This window comes from Corvus hawaiiensis, chromosome 24 (assembly GCF_020740725.1).
Source record: "Corvus hawaiiensis isolate bCorHaw1 chromosome 24, bCorHaw1.pri.cur, whole genome shotgun sequence".
Lineage (NCBI taxonomy): Eukaryota > Metazoa > Chordata > Aves > Passeriformes > Corvidae > Corvus > Corvus hawaiiensis.
Window position 1 is genome coordinate 7,505,766 of NC_063236.1, and position 18,814 is coordinate 7,524,579.

General features: G+C 53.9%; 1 protein-coding gene across 1 annotated transcript; it reads left to right on the forward strand.

Annotated features, from left to right (window-relative positions):
• The first annotated feature begins 440 nt into the window (after nucleotides 1–440).
• Nucleotides 441–18,722, forward strand: TBC1D22B (TBC1 domain family member 22B). Its single transcript, XM_048327731.1, has 13 exons — nucleotides 441–556; nucleotides 4,410–4,466; nucleotides 5,403–5,719; nucleotides 6,574–6,753; nucleotides 7,252–7,322; nucleotides 7,722–7,850; nucleotides 8,258–8,323; nucleotides 9,211–9,325; nucleotides 15,984–16,090; nucleotides 16,438–16,513; nucleotides 16,795–16,922; nucleotides 17,148–17,243; nucleotides 17,676–18,722. The coding sequence occupies exons 1-13, from the start codon at nucleotides 501–503 to the stop codon at nucleotides 17,802–17,804; spliced, it is 1,527 nt and encodes a 508-aa protein (XP_048183688.1). The 5' UTR covers nucleotides 441–500; the 3' UTR covers nucleotides 17,805–18,722.
• The last annotated feature ends 92 nt before the right edge of the window (nucleotides 18,723–18,814 follow it).

An 18,814-nucleotide genomic window follows, 5' to 3' on the forward strand; every position in this document is an offset into this window, starting at 1 on the left:
GAACAGAAACAGCTCCCGTATCAGACTGAAGCACGCACTTCACCGGATCTAAAACGCCACACGAAAGGCGAGCGGGGTCCAGGGCAGGGATGAAACCGCGCCGCGAATTCCCTGGAAAACCAGAAATCCCCAAAACCCAGAAAATGTCATTTGGCCGCCCCGGCAGGAGCCGGGTGGTGCCGCCCCGCGCCCCCCCCGCGCCCCCCCATGGTCTCTCCCGCCCCTCCAGCGCAGCAGGCCCCGCCCCCCGCGCGCGCCACGGCCGTGCCCGCCTGCGATTGGCCGATCCGCGACGCCTCGCGCGCAGCGGCCAATGGCGGCGCTGGGCCCGCCCGGAGCAAAGATGGCGGCGCCGCGGGCTGCGGGCGGGCGGCCGTGAGGCGGCTGCGGGGGCCGCGCCTTGCTCCGCGCCCCGCGCCGCGCCGGGGGCCGGCCGGCCGGGGGTCCCCGCTCCCCGCTCGCGGGCTGGCCGGCCCGCCGGGCCCGCCCCGCCCTCCGCCATGGCGGCCGAGAGCGGCAGGCAGTTCTGGAAGCGGAGCGCCAAGCTGCCGGGCAGGTGAGCCCCGGGGAAGGGGTGCGAGGGCCGCGCCCCCGGCGCTCCGGCTGAGGGCTGGAGCCGTCGCTCTGCCTGGGGAAGGGGCTGTCACCCACCCTGGCTCTGGGGCTGAGGGTACCTCGAGGGATACCAGGCGGATCTGTCCTGGCTGCGGGGCTGAGAAGCTGGTTGGGGGCCCCGGGGTTCCTCCCTGGAATAGGGGCGATGCCAGGGCCACGCCAGGCTATGGGACGGGAATTTTGCTGGTGGAAGGCTTCATGTATAAGGGTCAAGGGTAGGGTCAGAGCAGCTCCCTCATCTGTAGGACAAGGCAGGCTGTGTGGGGGCTGCGGGGACCCCCTGTGTGCCCCCAATGGGGAGCAGGATGGAGGGATCCGGGTGCCTTGGAGGCCTCTTTGGGGTAGTCTCAGAGCCAGGGCTGTACTATCTTCTTTTCCACAGATACTGAAGAGAACATCCTTTCCCGAAGTCCTTAGAGGTGTCGCCTTGGGTGGCAGCAGCTCTGTCCCACAGGGGTGTCCCTGATAATGCATGGAACCCCCCATTATCCTCTCTGGTGTGGGATGTCGCTCCTGGTCCCCCTCTGCTCAAGAGGAGGGACTGTGAGGGCTCTGTTTGTAGCTCTTGTGCCTCAGTTCTTCTGGCTGTGATGTTCTGCTTCCTGTCAAGGCATCTCTACTCACTCGGGGATGGGAGAAACAAGTGAAATGTGTGATGGACATGGTATTTAGGAAGAAGAGGCTGGTATTAATGAAGGAGAGGCTCCCTACAATGCCTTGGGAGCAAGGCTCACATGGAAAGAGGGCATCCACCTCTCTGGGGAGGCTCTCTCAAGTGTTTTTCCTGCCTTGTGCTCCTTACTTTTGCTCTCATTTGCCTTATCTGAACCCTGCCCTTCGCCTCCTGGGGTACAGGTGCAGTCTGAAATGCTTAGTTGGCTTTAAATCCTGCTGGGCCAGTTAAATATCTCTTTCTAATGCGCTTTCACTCATCTGCTTGTCACTGTGCAGCTCCTTCAGTTGGCTGGACAATCCATGTCTGCAGTAAGCAAAGGGAGAGCAAGGAGCTCTCTGTTCCTCCTCTGCTGCTCCTGTGGGAGGAAAATCCTGTGCTTTCCCTGGGTTATTTCCCAACTGCTCCTGTCCCTTACGTGAAGGTCTCAGCCGTGCTCTCAGCTGGTGGTCCTGGACACCACCTCTCTTCTGCATTTGGTGACTTTTGAGCTTTGCCTTGGAAACCCCAAACCAGGTGAACCGGTCTGGCCGGCAGCTGGTCCTGCCTGTGATACTCTGCATCGTGAAGATTTTGGCAGTGTTCTCTCCTGCTCCTAACTGCCTGCTTGGCAGATATCCTGGATCCAGGAGTCTTGTTACCTCCTGTGTGCTGGTGGTTTCCAGGGACAGTCACCAACAGGCCTTCAGCAACCTGACTCAGAAGGTGGAGGTGTGATGTGCTGCATCCGTGGTCGCTAGACATGAACCCCCCTTTCTTCTTTTTTGTCTGAGCTTTGAGAGACCCTCCTGTACAGATTCTTGGCTCTCTCCTTTCTTTCCCCTGACAATCTGGCAGAAGGAGGCTTTGTAGGGACTTGGATACTGTGTTAGCTTCCTTTTCCATGACACTTTGTGTGCTTGGTCACTTAGTTGTATTAGCTTTTATTTGCTAATAAAGTTTATTACCTTTTGGTCCCTGTAGATTTAGGGTGGATTTTTGGTGTAGGTTTAGAACTGGTAAACAGTGTTTTATTTTTCCAGTGCTGTCTTGTGGTTTTTTGCACTGGGAATTTTCTGCCTGATAATTTTCTAGGGATGTGTTGACAGAGTGCTCTGGTGTGTTGTCCTCTGCAATGTGTTGTTTATTCCCTGCTCTTCAGAGAGATGGGCAGCCAGGGTCTGGTGGGGTTATTTAAATGCCATTTTAAAAGGGGAGAAACAGCCTGCTGGAAGTAAATATGTTCAGTGTCCAGAGGGGCAGTGACGTTTCATGGCTACGCTCTGCTGCAGTGTCAATAACCCACACCCTGTGATGATCCTGTGAGGTGTCACACGGGGAGCACAGACATTGTACCTCACACCATTGGTCACCCCTTGTGCCCTACACTTAACATCCAGGTAACAGGAAATGCCTGTCCCAAAGAGTTTAAACTGGGACAGAACAGGGGACTTGTCCAGTCAGGCTGGGAGCACAGCTTAGATCAGCTTGAGATTCTTTGTTTGGGAATGTCTGGGTTGTAGGACTTTAAAAAGAGCTGTGTGCAGGTGGGACCCTCTGCCATTTTATCAAACATTGATTCAGAACCCCAGGAAAGGGTTTTCTCCCCCAGCACTGGCTGCCACATCCCCTCCTCTCTCTTACACACACACTTCATTGCTCTTGTGAAGTCCAGGCCTTCACAGGTGGATCAAAGCAGTTCCCCACTGGCAGCCTGTGGGTCCCTGACAAAAAGGAGCAGCTTTGTGCTGGCTATCATGGGACAGTGTGAGTTTGGTACTGGGTATGGGAGAGGCTCTGCTGGCTCCTGTCCTGCAGGGAGCTGCCACAAGTCATTGGGAAGCAGTGCTGATGTGGAGGGCTTGTTCTTCTTATTCATCATCTTTTTGCTATGTCCACCCGTGGAGGTACCTCTGCTTAATTGCTGCCCTGACTTCCAGGTACTCATTAGTCATCACACGCTGTCCTAGGCTTAATCCTCGATGGATAAACACAGTGAGCCCTTCCAGCCACGAGGGACAACCACTGCAGTGGTGAGCCCACCCCTTGTTGGGCTGCTCCACCAGGATCTCTCTGTGTTGTGGTTGTTTCCAGCCTCTGCCCTGGCTCTCTGCATCTCTTCCCTGCCAGCTGGACCTGTTGCTTCTGCATCCTCAGCTTGTTCCCAGTGTGCTTTCCAGCTGCACCAGGCTGCCATCCCTCTCCTCCATGGCTGGGCTCTGCTGGTTTTACTGCCGGGCACCATCTGCAGCTATTAGAAACCAGGCCAGCTCTATTGACCCAAGAGAAGCTTGTTCCTTGTGTGCCAGCTCTGAATGGGCCTTTGTCTCTGCCATGGCATTGCAGGACTTGTTTTCCAGAGGTTGTTTTCCAGGGTGGGGTGGCTGTGAATAGTTCCTCAAATGCAGGTGATAACTCAGGATCCCTGTCTCACCTCCAGACTCTGCAAAACCAGCGATGAGTGTGTTTTTAGTGGCTCCTCTCTGAGGTGATGCTCCCCATGTAGGGTCTGGAGCCCTCAGGCTCCTTGTCCCAAGGAACCGAAAGAACTGAGATGTGGTGACTCATTTCAGGCCACATAGGAAGTAGTTGATTAAACCAGGATTTGGACCCGAGTCAAACCACATACTGTACCAGACATTCCTTCTCCGTGGCATTGGCTGTGATCCTGGAGCCAGCATGGGGTTCAAACCCTAAAGTACATTTACAGAGGAGTCCCAGTGTCACTGCCTGGAGTCCTTCCCTGTCCCACAGTGCCTGGAAGGGTGAACTCCCAAAACTGGAAGTCCCCTTGCTGGAAAAGAGAATGAACTCAGTGTATGCAGCAGGTAGATTGAGACACGTGGTTGCTTGGAGTGAGCTGGTGGTGCAGAAAAGAGCAGATCTCAAATCCCAGCACAGGTGGGACAGGGCCTAAGAGTTTAAAGAAGGTTTCTCTTTGCTGCTGCAGAGAACAAGTCTTCATCTGAATGTGTCATTTTGCATCTAAGGCTTTTAAGTTAGAAGGTTTTTAAAGCTGCTTTTGGTCTTTCATTCAGCTCTCAATAGCAGGCAAGAAGTGTGACCCAAGTTTAGGCTGAGATTATTTGTAGGACCTCTTTTTACAGCACCTTGGGTTTTTTTTCTTTTCCCCTTCCTGCAGCATTCAACCTGTCTATGGAGCACAGCATCCTCCACTGGATTCCCGGCTCACCAAAAAGTAAGTGTTTGTCTCCTGGAGATGCAGGCCACAAGGCCTGGCAGGTTCGGGGCTCAGTTCTGCAGTAGGTGGAGATCTCCAGCATCCCTGGCACTGTGATACTGCAACAAAGAAGGACAGCAGTGGGATGTGGTGCTGCCTTGAGCTCTACGAAAGCTTGCAGGGAGAGCTTATCTGCTGGTGCCCTTTATGGCCAGAAATCCATACAGTAACACCCACATCAAAGGAAACAGACTTTTTTTTTTTTTAGTAGTGGTGTCTGATCCTTCAGCTCCTCTTTGGAGCTGGAGGAATTAAGGGAGAGGGAGGTAAAGCTGCCCAGCAGCTACGAGGCTGGAGAACTGCAGCAGAAAAAGGCAGAATTCTGGATCTGAACTGCCTCCTTGTCCCTGTCTCGTGCTGTGTAGTGGTAAAAGTTCCCTGCTTCAGGTGGTGGACTTTGGCTCCTGTAGCTTAAGAGTAAATTCCTTCTGTGCCTGAGGAAAGACCCAGGCTGGTCTGGCTGCTGGGAACAAGTGCAGCTGTTTTGGGAGTGTCCATGGAAGGAGACCTGCTGTGTCTGACTTCTGACATGCCTCTCTCCAGGTTGCAAAACCTATTTTTGGATGTTAATCTACCTTTTTTGTGTAGGGTGGGGGAAGGCAGAGCTGGAGGAATTGTACCTGTCTTCCCTTTGCCCTTCCGAGCCAAGAAGCCTGGCACCTCTCCAGCTGTGTGCTGCCACTGTGGCTTCTGTGACTGCTGTCACAGCAGCCTGTGACAGCCACTCCTGGCAGTGGGCAGCCCAGAGAGACTTAACATATTCCTTAGGTCTGGGAGGAGGAACAGGGAAACTGGACAAGGGGATTGGCTGATTGGAGTGAGGGCGTGGAGAAAGGAAAGAAAATGAACTCATCCAACAGCACAGCTCTGATCCTGTTCCTCTCTGGCTTGCAGCTTCATCAAGGACCGCTCCAAGGCCAGTGGGCTGCCCATGAAAAGCAAGAAGGCCTCCAGCTTCCACGAGTTTGCCCGCAGTACCAGCGATGCCTGGGACATTGGGGATGACGAAGATGAGGACTTCTCCTCCTCCTCCTCATCTTCTTTGCAAACTCTGAACTCTAAAGTGGCCAAGGCCACGGCAGCGCAGGTTTTGGAGAACCACAGCAAGCTACGGGTGAAGCCTGAGCGGTGCCAGCCTGCCCTCGGTGACCTGCCCACCAACTGCAAGGTCATCAAGTCCAGCAGCGAGGCCCAGCTCTCCAGGACCTCTGGTAAGAGCCATCTTCAGGAGCAGCCTCCTGCTCCAGTGCTTTCCCGCTTGGCCACTGAATTCAACTGCTTGTTGCTACTCATAGTGTGGGCAAGAGGCTGTGACACAGCCCGTAAGCACAAGAGAGGCTTTTTCTTCCTTTTAGTATCCTGTACTCCAAGGAGCCATTTTCAGAGGCCTGGCTTTAATGCTTGTGCCCTCAGCTGCTCAACATCCTGCATACAGGCATGTCTGTCTGTCCCAGAGTATTCCATGTTCTGGGTGCTAAGTCAGTTTTGAGATCTGTTAAGTTCTTGCTGAGATTTGCTCACTGTCTGCTTCCTCTGTGGCTTGGTGTGCTGCGTTTAGCAAAGGTCTGGGTGAGGTCCTGTTGACACAGCTTGGGCAGGGAATTTGGCAGCAGCAGCTCCTGCTCGCTCTGCCTTGTCTGCCTGTGCAGTGAGAGTACCCCAGGAGGTGGCACTGGCAGCCCACCAGCTCCTCTCTCTGCACTAGCAATTAGCTTGATTGGTGTTTGGATCACTGGAGAGCAGAGGGATCTGAAGGTCAGTTCTGCCTTGTCTCTTGTGTCCTACCCATGGCTTCCCCTGTGCAGAGGGAAGTCTGATCCACTTGCAGCCAGGTGTCTGGATGCAGGTGGAAGAAAGAGAGGCAGAAATGGGGGGAAGTGATGGAAGAGCTACAACAGATGCCTGTGAACTGCTGATCCATTGGAGTGGGCCAGTGATGCTGTTCCGTGGTGCTGAGGAACAGAAGGGTGAAATCTGCAGTGTCTGACAGTGGCTGGAAGAGCGAGGTGGGGTTGGAGAGGTGGAACCTCCTTCCCCAGCTCAGTGCAGCGTCTGGTCCTTGCAGAGGAGGCCTGTGTGCGGAGTCCCCTGCAGAAGCAGCAGTCCCTTCCCCTCCGGCCTGTCATTCCACTTGTGGCTCGAATCTCTGACCAAAATGCCTCTGGGGCTCCCCCCATGACTGTGAGGGAGAAAACGCGCCTGGAGAAGTTCCGGCAGCTCCTTTCCAGCCACAACACCGACCTGGGTGAGTGGCGCAGAATGAAGGTGCTTCTGGGTGGGCAGGGGAAGGCAGAAGGGGGCCTGCTGCCTGCATCAGGTCTGCTTCAGGGTGGAAAAAATTACTGCCTGCAGTTGTACCAGGTGGGATGTTTGCAAGAATCTGCAAACTCTCTGTTGGCAGATGATGATGTCCTCCAACCACTTCCTATCTGTCCCTAATCATTCTCCATCTTTCACATGGTGGTTGGGATCACTGGGGGCTGTTGGGCTCTGCATGAGAACTGAGGTCCTGGCACATTGGTGACCCTGCAGCTCCCAGTTCTGTGCCCAAGCTGGGCTGAAATCATCTCTACTCTCCTTGCAGTAGACCCACATCCCCAGTCATTGCTAGTGTGGGAGCCTTCCTGGAGGCTCATTGTCTCCAGAGCCTGCAGGAGCAGACTGGGCTTTCCTCTCCTTCTAGGTGTAGTGGTGCCTGGACGTGCCTAAGATCTAATCCATTGCCACCACTGTCCGTTTGCAGATGAGCTGAGAAAATGCAGCTGGCCTGGTGTGCCCAGAGAGGTCCGGCCTGTGACGTGGAGACTGCTCTCAGTAAGTACTGGGAGCTGTGACCCCGCAGTCTGGGGGGACTGTGCCACGTCAGGGACATGTGCTCCATGTGTCCCACAGCCAGCTTTGCTTGTGTGTTCCCAGTGCCCAGCTTACAGGTGAGCTGTAGGGTTTTTTGGTCAGGGAGTGTCATTTGCTGCATCCTCTTTGAGCTCAAAGCTCAGACTGGTGTGGGGACTGGGTGGTTCACGCTCTTTTGGGAAACTGAACCTGATGAAGTTGGGTTTCTCCAAGATCAGGGACTGGGAAGGCCAAATTCCATGAAAGCTCTTTCCCCAGCTCCTGAGTTGTGTGCCTGATGTTTCTGGGTGCACAGCTGGCAGGATTTCAAGGGCTGATGAGGAAAGAGGGTCTGCCCTGAGCTGAGTTTTCCCAATTCAGGGCTATCTCCCCGCCAACTCGGAGCGCCGGAAGCTGACCCTGCAGCGGAAAAGGGAGGAGTACTTTGGCTTCATCCAGCAGTACTACGACTCCCGGAACGAGGAGCACCACCAGGACACCTACAGACAGGTAGGAACCCTCCTCTGCCTTTCTGCTTTGGGTATAGCCCTTCCCTCTCTCTTGCTGCTGCTTCTCCCCGTGGGTAGGGTCATGCCAGGACTTGCTCTAGCTGTAGCTGGGAGGAGACTTCTCTTTGGGGAAGAGGCACCATGGTTCTGTCCTTGTTAGTTTAAGCTTTTCCTAAATTGATCTAATACTAAATTTCAGCTCTGAACTACCTGCCTGCATGTGAGCAGAGCACACTGCAGATACCTGTACATTATTTTATCAGTACAGTTGTCATAGGTAGCCCTCACTGTGCTTGTCAGCTCTTGCCTGGGGGAACACTGATGGTGGATTCCCCTCTGTTAGCCTGTGATGAGTTACTGTGCCCCTGGAAAGCACAGCTGGTGTGTGTAACCCACCTTCTTTTCCAGATCCACATTGACATTCCAAGGACCAACCCACTCATTCCCCTCTTCCAGCAGCCACTCGTCCAGGAGGTAAGGGGGGGGGTGAAGCTCCTGCCCTACATTTGCCATGGGATGTGTGTGTGGAGTGAGGCCAGCACTGCTCCTAGTGAGTTAACTTTGTGAGGAAACTTCCCTGCCTGACAGCTCCCAATGCAAATACCTCCTGGAACTGTCTGGTCTTGTCCCATGTTTCTGGAAGACATCAAACTTGGAGCTTGGGGGTTATGAGGTAATCTCTTCTTTGGCAAGATGGAGCCAAGAGCTGGTAAAAAACCTGAAGCTTTTGTTTTGAGACAAATAGAAGGCATTTGAACCAGAACACAGGGTAGTTCTGTTTTGCTTCAAAACCTTTTTTATGGGAGCGACTGGGCAGGGATGGGTTTGAGAGGTGGCCAGGAGGTGGGGGCACCTGTCCTCTCTGGAAACAAGCTCAGTGGGTGTCTGTGGTGTGTCAGAGCATGGTGTCCAGGGGGTTGGGGCAGTCTGGGAACGCTGGTTGTTGTGAGGGAGGCTGCTCTATTGGGAACTGTCCTGATCTGTGTTTTTCTGGGAGTACTGTGCTGATACCTCATCTTCACACCTGATGTTCAGCCAAGGACACTGCTCTGCCAAGAGGCAGCCCTGTCCTGTGGATATTAAGCTATCTGGGTCTTGAAAAGTTGGGTCTGCCTTTCTTCAGGCAGAGGTTTTGATGAGGAGCCTGGACTGTCTTGTCTGAAGAGTGGGCTGGCCTGTGTGGGATCTGTGGATCACACAGGAGTTTCTCCTAGGACTTTTATGCTTCTAACATTACCTTACTGCTACAGAAAAGCCTGCCAGTGCATGGTCTGTACTCCCTGAGCTTAGCAGTTATGCTTTTCTGCCTTCCCTTTGTGCATGGCTAATGCAGGTACCTGCTTTCCCTCATTCTTCCTTAGATTTTTGAGAGAATCCTGTTTATCTGGGCCATTCGCCACCCAGCCAGCGGCTATGTGCAGGGCATCAATGACCTGGTCACCCCGTTCTTTGTCGTGTTCCTCTCTGAGCACGTTGGTAAGTGACACTTGCTGCTCCAAGCACTCCTGACCACGGGGTTTGAAATGGTGTGAAATGCTGGCATGAGGAAAACTTGCTTTGCTGGAGAAGGGGATGATGTACTCCTCCTTCAGAGTGCCTGGGCCAGGCTGGAGTTGTATTTTGACCTCTTGCTGTATCTCTGCTCCCTGGCTGAATTGACTTCAGTTTCATAATCTTGCTGAGCCCCACAGAAGGTTAAGTGCTAAGGGTGGGTTTGCATTTCAGTGTACTTAACAACCTCTCAGCTTGGAGGGCAATGGGATCTTTTAGGCACTGAGGGAGTTCAGGCAAAGCCCTGATATGTGGAGTTGGGAGGAGGGTCTTGCTCTCAAAGCTTGGACTTGGGAGACAGTTCCTGCTCTAGGAGGAATAAGTGAAATATAAAGACCCTGCCAAGAATGTGAAATAAACTATTTAAATACAGATTCCCTCCATTGCTGCTAGTACAGGTGTATTTCTCAAACTGAGAGTTTCAGAAAGCAAACTGACTTCTCCCTGCTGCTTCTGGATTTCTTGTCAGCCGCTTGCTTTTACCTGGAGATCAAGTCCTTTCCACCCATCATTCTTTCTCTGGCTCTAGCTGTGTTTTGGAGTTGACATTAATGCTGGGATGTCATAATCCCTATGTTTAAAGGCTCTTAGTTTTCACTGTAAATAGAAGGAAAAACGAATTTATAAGACTGTATTAGTGACAGAAATCCTGTTGAATAAATATTTTTAAGGTTTTATCCAAAAGTTGAAGTGTTGAAGTGAGTGAAAGCCTTCCACTATCAAGCTGAGGCTTTGTAAACTAGTGCTGATCTACCTCTGCTGAGGGCCTTGTGAAGAGCTGAGCCACCTTGCTTACCACTGAGACAGCCAGTGTGCTCAGGGTTGATCCCTGGGCAGTGCTGTTGCTCCTCACAGCCTGAAGGAGAAAGCACCAAATGTGTCTCTGATGGCAGCTGGAGTGAATTCCCTTCTGTGGGAAGAGCAGGTCAGATCTGAGCAGGTTCCCTGTGAGAGGCTTCTCCTGTGGCCTGAGCAGCATCCATGGCATTTAGTCCTGGCAGAGGCCACTTGCTCAGGATTGATTTATTGGGTTAGAAGTAGAGCTGTGCTCAGTGAGTGACCCAGGCAAGAAGGGAGCTGGTGTGAAGCATCAGAGCTGCCTGTGGGTACGTGGTGTGACTTCTGCAGTCCTGTACCCTGGTGGGTGCCAGGGCTCAGCTCGCCCTGCATGTGGCAGCAGAGTTCATGCTGCATTCGCCCTGTCAGGCTCTGTGCTGGGTTTGTACTTCTCACCATCCTTCAGGGCTGTTTTCACTCCTGATTGAAGCTTCCTCTCTGGATGTGGCCTTGCTGTTTCCAGTTCTCTCTGAAACTTGGGTTGGAGGGAAAAATTCCTCTGCAGGACCAGTTGAGCTGAATTTGGCCAAGCAACAACAACCCTTTTGTCTCCAGAGCCTGGGATTGAAAGCCAGCCTTTAGGTCACAAGCTGTTGTGGTGCCTACCTGCTCCCTGGTGTAGCAGTCAGAATTAAAAGACAAATCAATAATTACCTTTAATGTCCGTGGGAAAGAGCTGGCAGTGGTCAGTCCCTCGTAACCCCTCTGCAACAGGATTTAAGTAGTTGGTTTGGAGCCTCCTCTCTACAGCTGCCTTTGCAGTCAGGCCCCTGAGGAGCTGGGCAGGGCAGGGCTGAGGGCTCTCCATGCTGGATCATTAATTTTCAGGATCCTTGGAGCCTGGATCAGCTGAGTCTGTGCTGCACCCAAGTTCTTGCAGCCGGAGAGGCCTTGCACAGTTTGGTAATCCTTGTGCAGCACGTACCAAGGGACAGCTCACCTTTCTGTGGGAAGTCTCTTGCTCAAGGGAAATTCTCCCTGTATTTTCCCAGCTGTATCTTCCTTGGGAAAGGGAACAGCCTGTATGGCTCAGGCACCCCCTGCCCACAGAGCCACTGAGGGCTCACACAGCTGTGTGTCACCTGCAGGTATTCCCATGCTCACAGGTGGGTGTACAACTGGCCTGGAAAATTTCCCCTTGCATTTTCCCTTGCTCTGGGAAGTTGGCACCAGCCCTGGCTCCATCCTCAAATCTCTTGGGTTTGCTGCTCCTGCTCTCCTTTCAGAGCAGGTGTTTTGTTGACCACAAGATCCTCGAAGGAACCCACTGTGCTGCCAGCTGGCTCCTCTGCTTGGCTGCCCACCATGTCCCCTGGGATGTTTGCATCAGAGCTTCTGAAGGGCTGTCCCCCACAGCCAGGACCACTGCAGCTCTCTGGGGATCGTGGGGTGCCCATGTGACTCAGAGCTGACAGCCAGAGGTGGGAGATCACAAGTTGGTGATGTTTAGCTGTGAAACACAAGGCCAGGATGACACCCTGATCTTCTACTGTCCAATCCAGGGGCTTCTCATGAAGCAGTCTCACAGGCTGGTCCCCACGGCCAAGTTCATTGTAGGCTTCTGATCCATCATCCCGTGATTTGGGCAGGTATTGCATTTGCAGACAACAAATCCTCTTTTCTGCAGATCAGTTAAAATCTCTCCTTGGAGCTCAGCAGCTGATTAATGTGTCTGGTTGATAATGTCTGCACTCTACATTTTATCAACCCAAGGCCTGAAACATCCTTCACTGGACTTGTCTGGCATCTCCTGCAAGGGCTGGAAAGGGAAAATGGGAATGGGGAAAAGGAGTGTGGTTTAGGCAGGGAATGGTTTGTAGCTTATCAGTCACTTCCAGGGAACAGTTCAGCAGCTTCCTTTGTTTGAAGTTGACACAAACAATGGAACAGTCAGCAGTTACCCAACAAACTCCAGCCCTTGTGTGCAGAGGCATTAAATACAGCTGGCTTGGGCAGTGGTGAGAGCAGTTTGGCCACACTGCAGTGCCTTTGTCTTGATGCCTTTCCATCATCGCCATGGAAGGTGCCGGAAGGATGTGGGCCTCTCCAGGTCCTGAAGGAGGGGAACTGAGGGGAAAACATCCACAGGAAGCTGTTTCTTCTGGTTCTTCTAGCTGCCCTGGATGCTCTGGGGCCTGGATGACCCCTTTATTAACCTGCATCTCCCGAGCCTGCCTGAAGGCATCCCACTGACACTGTTTGCCTCTTCCTTCTGAGCAATGCCTTGAATCCCGGGTGTGTGCGCTCCTTTGACCAGCTTCAGAAAACACCAGCTAGGCTGAGGCAGGGAGAAGCTCATCCCCAGAGTTTTCCAGTCCTTATCTGAACTCCCCTGACCCCTTCTGCCAGTTGGGACCAGTTGCTTTTCCCACACTTGCATCCACCCAGTCTGGATCCAAACCTCCTGCTTCTTGCAGGTGGTGGGCGGACTGCAGTGCACCCTTGGCAGGTGGGATAGGTTTAACTGCTGTGTTTTCTCCTTTCCCCCAACATGGCAAGCTGGCTCACCTCTTGTGATGCTCTCCCTGCCTCCTGCATGGACACCACTGCCTCAGCTACTTGGCAGTAAGCACAGAAGCTTTGGGCCCCTGCCACTGAGCAATCCAAAGCTGGAGTGATTCTTCCTCCTGACTGATGGCTTCTGCTGCAGGTGCTGCTGAGGAAGAGCTTGAGGGAGGTGTTGAAGGTGCAGGAGCAGCTGAGCTTGTTGGTGGTGCCTTCTGGATGGGCACAAGCTCCCAGGACCTCTGGGGAGGATGGGGATGTAGAGAGATGTTCTGGCAGCTGAGGAATTGGGGCAGGAATGACACCTCAGCACCTCCTGGAGGAAACCATACCCCCATTTTTCCAGGTGATCAGAGAGGGCATAACAAGCACAGGCACTGAGGTTTCAGTCCCTCCCAGCTCAGGTCCTGCAGCCCCTCTGCTGAGTCACTCCCAGCTCTCAGGGCTTGTGTTTGGATTTAGGATGGCAGTGACAAAGCTCAAGTGAGTTCAGCATCCCCAGGTTGTGTCAGTGCTGGCCCTGCAGCCTCTCCCAGTGCTCTCTGCCTGTGTGACACCACTTCCATCCCTGATTCCAGGCCTTGCATAAGAGGTTGTCCCAGCTTTGAGACCTGTCTGGCACCACACCAGGGCTGTAGAGGGGAGCAGTGCCATGGGAATATTGATCTTATTTGCCTCTAACTGGCTTTGTCACTAAATCCTAATTGCAGTCCAATGAAGACACTCTTTCCCTGCACGTAAGAGCAGAAACTTGGGTGATGGGAATGGGGACACTTGTGTCACCACTCATCAGCCTCTCCTGACCTCCAGTTTTGTCCTGGGCCTGGGGCTCACTGCATGCAGTGCAGACTTGCCCAGAGCTGTGGGAATTTGTGAGCTGAGGCTGGGCTTAACTCTCCTCCAGCTGTCCAGTCCTGCCCTGAGCCCCCTCTGCTCCCCAGAATATGGGGAGTCATTAAAGCCTCCCTATGGAAAGCAGGGATGTGGGTGCACAGAGCCCTGGCTTCTCTGGTCTTTCCCTTCTCCTGTGTCTTCCTTGAGCCCTTTTGAAACGTCACTCACAGAACTTTGCTTTTGTTGAGCTCTTGTTGTCCCTGGGCTCCGTGTGGCACTGCTGTAGGTGGCTGTCACCAAGCCAGTGGCTTCCTTTCAGTCCCTGTCACAGCCATATGTTGGTATCTCCTTTCCATGAGGCCTCTTTAGTGCTGCTGCTAAGCAGATCTTTGTGCTGAGCCACACTCCAGAGACCTGGGGTTCGGTTCACAGCCTCTTGCAGTGTGTGTTGCCTCCTGCTGGGGATCTCCTGCCACTGTTCTGCTTTAACACGGGGGTGCTGGCAGAGCTGCTCCTCCTGTCCCCATGCTGGTGCAAGGAGCAGGGTGTTCCCCATCACCTGGGCAGGTCACCATGTCTCCTTCTCCATCGTGGTCCTCCATCCATGGGCAGGTCTTTGCACAGGGCTCATTCCCTCAGGGCTGAGCCTGCCTCTGCCACCAGTCCTGGGTGTCCACATGTCCTGCTCCTTTGCCTGCCCATCCACCTTCCTCTCTGTGAGACCTCGGGAAGGAGATGGACACTAAACAGATTCTGCTTGCCTGTCTCCCTGCCTGGACCCTTTGAGAGTGTCTATAGAGAAGGCAGCAGAAGAGTGACAGTTTTGGATGGTGATGATGATGTGCAGCTGGAAAACAGCGTTGCTGCTCTTTCTGCAGTAGAAGATAGTGAGATTAGTGCTTGACCAGCTCTTGTTTGTCCCTAGAGCTCCTGGTGGCAGTTTGCTCTGGAGCTGAGCTGTGCCCCAGAGGAGAAGCAGAGGTGGGAGCAGTGTTGGAGTCGCTGACTGTCCTGCCCTTCCTCCTTCAGGCAGGACCTGTTGGTGTTGGTTTTCACCAGCCTGTGGCAGTGCCCTGCAGTGTATCTGAGCCAAGAGGGTGGCCTGGCTCCAGCCCCGAGCCCCATCTTCTCCTTCTCTTGTTTTTTCCCAAAGATTTCTGAGCCTCTGAACTTGGAACAGGACCAGTTGAGCCCTGTTATTTGTTGATCTGATTCAGTGGCGTGACAGCAGCGTGGTGGGTGCTCTCTTCCCATGGAGAAGAGGGAGGGAACTGCTGGGTCAGTCAAGCCAGGAGGGCCCAGACCTGTGTCTCCTGACTGTCTCCCCACCTCGGTCCCACTGCTTTCCCATGCCTGTTTCCCTCTCCAGCCACCAGGTTAAGGTGAGCCTGGCTTGGAGCAGGCGATTCTGCTCCAAACTCAGCCAGCACCACTGTCATTGCCTCCTCGAGGCATCTCTCCCTTACACTCCCTGGGGGTTCACAAGCCCATCTAAAAGCAAGGAGCCTTTTTCACTCTCTGAGAATCCTTTGGGGACAGAGCTGCCGCTGACCCTTGCACTGTCAGACTCCCCTTGGGTTTTAAAAAACAAACTTGCACAAATCTCTGCTTCCCCCACACCGAGGCTCTGCCATGCATGGGGCAGCTTCTGTTTGCTGGAGCTCTCCTGCCAGCCAGGCTCCAGGAGAGGGAGAAACCCCACGAAGCTGAGTCTTCTCTGTGCCACGTGGCCCAGCTGTCCCTGTGCTGGATTCAACTCAGTGCCTTTTTACTGCCCAGGAAGATCTTTGCATGCTTCTGGGTCCTTGCAGCTATGCCTGAGGGTCCTGCTCTCCCTACAGAGGTTCCTGAAGCTTTGGCAGTTCTTTCTCCTGGGTCCTCAAAGCTGGCAGCCTCCAGGCTGGGTGCCTCTGTTGTGCTTTGGTGAAGAATCCAGCTGGGAGTGGCAACTGGCAGCTCCCTTGTGCTGCCCCAAGCGAGTTTCCTTCTCTGGTTTCTGGCTGCAGTGAAGGTTTCCCCTTTCCCAGTTCTCCCTGTGGTGCTCCCAGCTGGCAGAGACCTGCTGTCCCCCACGGCAGGTGTGCCAAGGGGTTCCAATGTGCCAGAGCTTTGTCCCTGCACAGCCCTTGTCCCAGAAGGATGACAAAAGTACTGTGGGATCCCTCCTGTGGTTCCCTGGGGAGCTGGACTGGGTTCAGGGCATGGCCAGCAAGTCTTTTGGGGTTCTTCAGCTGAGTTGGAGGAGTAGGTGAGTGCATGGGTGCTGTGACTGTGCCAGGCACACCCCTAACACACAGGGAGTCTTGCAGTGCCTCTTGCAAAGCTTTGGCCTGATAAAGCCCCTGGGTTTGTCCCATGTCCCTGGTGTCCCCCATCTCCCTGATGCTCTTCCCTCTCCCTTTTGCAGAGGAGGATGTGGAAAACTTTGACGTGACAAACCTGTCCCAGGATGTTTTACGGAGCATCGAAGCCGACAGCTTTTGGTGCATGAGCAAGCTGCTGGATGGGATACAGGTGAGCCTCTGGGGCCACGGGAGTTTCTTTGCCCTTGCTGGGGGAGCAGTGTGGTTGTCTCCTCTCCCTGTCTGGGTGAGTATTCTGCATGCTCCAGCATTAGGGAGATTTTGCTCCTTCCCTGAGCTGAATGTGTTAGTGAACTCCTGGGGAGATGGGTGCTGTGGCTGTCCAGATGGCCCTGTCCTGACCAGGGAATGCACAGCAGGCAGACGATCCTGGTTCCCAAGAGCTCTGTCTCCTTGGCTCATGATAATCTCATCTCCCTGTCCAACTGCTGATCTGGGTTTGATCATTTCTAGCTGTTGTTAAAGCTGCTGCTTCTGACTCAGGGCCTCTCCCCACAGGACAACTACACCTTTGCACAGCCAGGGATCCAGAAGAAAGTCAAAGCCCTGGAGGAGCTGGTCAGCAGGATCGATGGTAGGTGACACAGGAATCTGGTCAGGTTTGGCACAACAGAGGGAGGACTCTTTCGTGAGAACTCTCGGGGCAGGGGTAGACACTTCTTACAACACTCATGGAACCAGGGCAGGGCAGGGTCAGCCAGAAACCTCCTGGTGACAGCACAGGGTGAGGAGAGGAGGAATTCAGGACAAAAAGGTCTCAGCCTGAAAGTGTGTGAAAGCCACTGTGCTGTGAGCAGTGTGCTGGAGCTGGGGCACTGTGAGCCCCAGGTGTGTAAGTGAAATGTGCTGTTTCAGAGCAGGTACATAATCACTTTAGGAAGTACGAGGTCGAGTACCTGCAGTTTGCCTTTCGCTGGATGAACAACCTGCTCATGAGGGAGCTGCCCCTCCGCTGCACCATCCGCCTCTGGGACACCTACCAGGTATGCAGGCTCCACTGACCCCCTGCCTGGCTTGTCACTGTCACTTGTGTCCCTGTCCCCATGGGGACAGAGGTTTCCTGGCACCAGCTGAGGGGCACAAAGCAGTGTGGCCCCAGGATGTTTACAGCCAGCTGGGTGATGGGTGACCCAGTAGGACATCTGTGTCTGGGGAAGTTGTTCTCCAGCTGAGCTGCAGGAGCTCACTCAGAGTTTTGCTGTCCACAGTCAGAGCCAGAAGGATTCTCCCATTTCCACCTGTACGTCTGCGCTGCCTTCTTGATAAAGTGGCGGAAAGAGATCCTGGATGAGGAAGACTTCCAAGTAAGAGCCTGAAGTTGGGGGTGATTCCCTGGGTGTGGAGGGGAGGGAATTGCTCTGGTTGGGAGCCCAGTGTGGACACAGACAACTGTCAGAGCTGGCCCCAAGAACATCTGGTCTCAGGAGCTTTGCCTAGAAGTAACTTGCCTTGGTGATGACAGAGAACTGAGCTGTTGGAGGGTTCAAACATCCCATTCCAGCTCTGATCACAGTGTTTGCCCTCCTGTGTCCAGCTGTAACCCTGGAATAGCATCCTTTATTTCAAGGGGCTTGGGGTGCTTCACTGGTTCAGATCTAGACACAAGCACATCTTAATGAGCCTTTCAGACCTGTGTTACTGAGTGCTGCTGCCACTGGTCAGGCTGGCCCCAAGCCTGCGCTGGATCTGTGCTCTGCCTTCACCCTCTCTAAACTAAACATCTTCCCCTCTTCCAGGGCCTTTTGATGTTGCTCCAAAACCTGCCCACGATACACTGGGGTAACGAAGAGATTGGGCTGCTGCTGGCTGAAGCCTACAGACTCAAGTACATGTTTGCAGATGCCCCAAACCATTACCGCCGATAGGTGCCCAGACTGGCTCCTCTCTCCCATGCCCGCCCCTTGTCCTCGCCCGATCTGATCACTGTGGCATTTTTGTCATCCCAAATCCTCGGACACTCCAGCCAGGAGCTGCTCCTTGCTGTACAAAGCTCACCTGGACTCTTGTCTTAACTCTGAACGTGTGCCTGTCTGCCACTCCATGCGCCTGGATGTGCCATTTTGACGACTCTCAGTATTTCACTCCGTGCTGATGGCTCACACCAGGAAGGGAGGCTTCAAGGGGCTGAAGGAGAACATGGGAGAAGCTTTACAGACAAACTGAGCCAGAGACGAAGCCCTCCTGTCCTCTGCACTCCCAGTCCTGGGCTTGTCTGGCTGGGACCACTTTGGCTTCGCTGCCTCCTGTTGACCTGCACCACGTGCGCTGCCCCATCTGCTCCTTCCTCTCTTCTGACACTGTTTGCGCCAACTCCCAGATGAAAATGCCTTATCAGAGACCTGCCTGGCCGCAGAATCCTTCCCCACGAGGGTGGCAGGGCAAGAAGTTTCTCTCAGGGCCTACCTTCGCTCCGAGGGTCCAGAGACCCCCCAAGCACTTTGTGGGTTCACAAGAGAGTCCCTCGTGCCTGCCCTCCCTCCTTCTCTCCATCCTCTTCGCCTACCTCTCCCCCAGGGCAGCGGGGCAGGCACCACGGGGGCCACTTCCACTCCATCCACACACACTTGGAATGACACGTGCCAGCTTGGTGGAACTTTTGGTGACTGATGTTCTGTGAGTACAGCCCCATCCAGCGTGTGGGGAAGGCACGGAGGGGGTGTTGGTAGGGGAGCAACATCTCTCAAAACCTCCTGACAGCGTCCCCGCTCCTCCGAGGCGTTCTGTGTATATTGTGTTCTTGTGTATATGGGTCAAAGATGTACAATATATGTCTTCTCTTTGTAGCAGATTTTATATTTATAACATGAACCCCTTGTTCTCCCCATCCTCTCCACACCCAAGAAGGATGCCTGGCTGTGGTGTTGTAGGGTTTTGA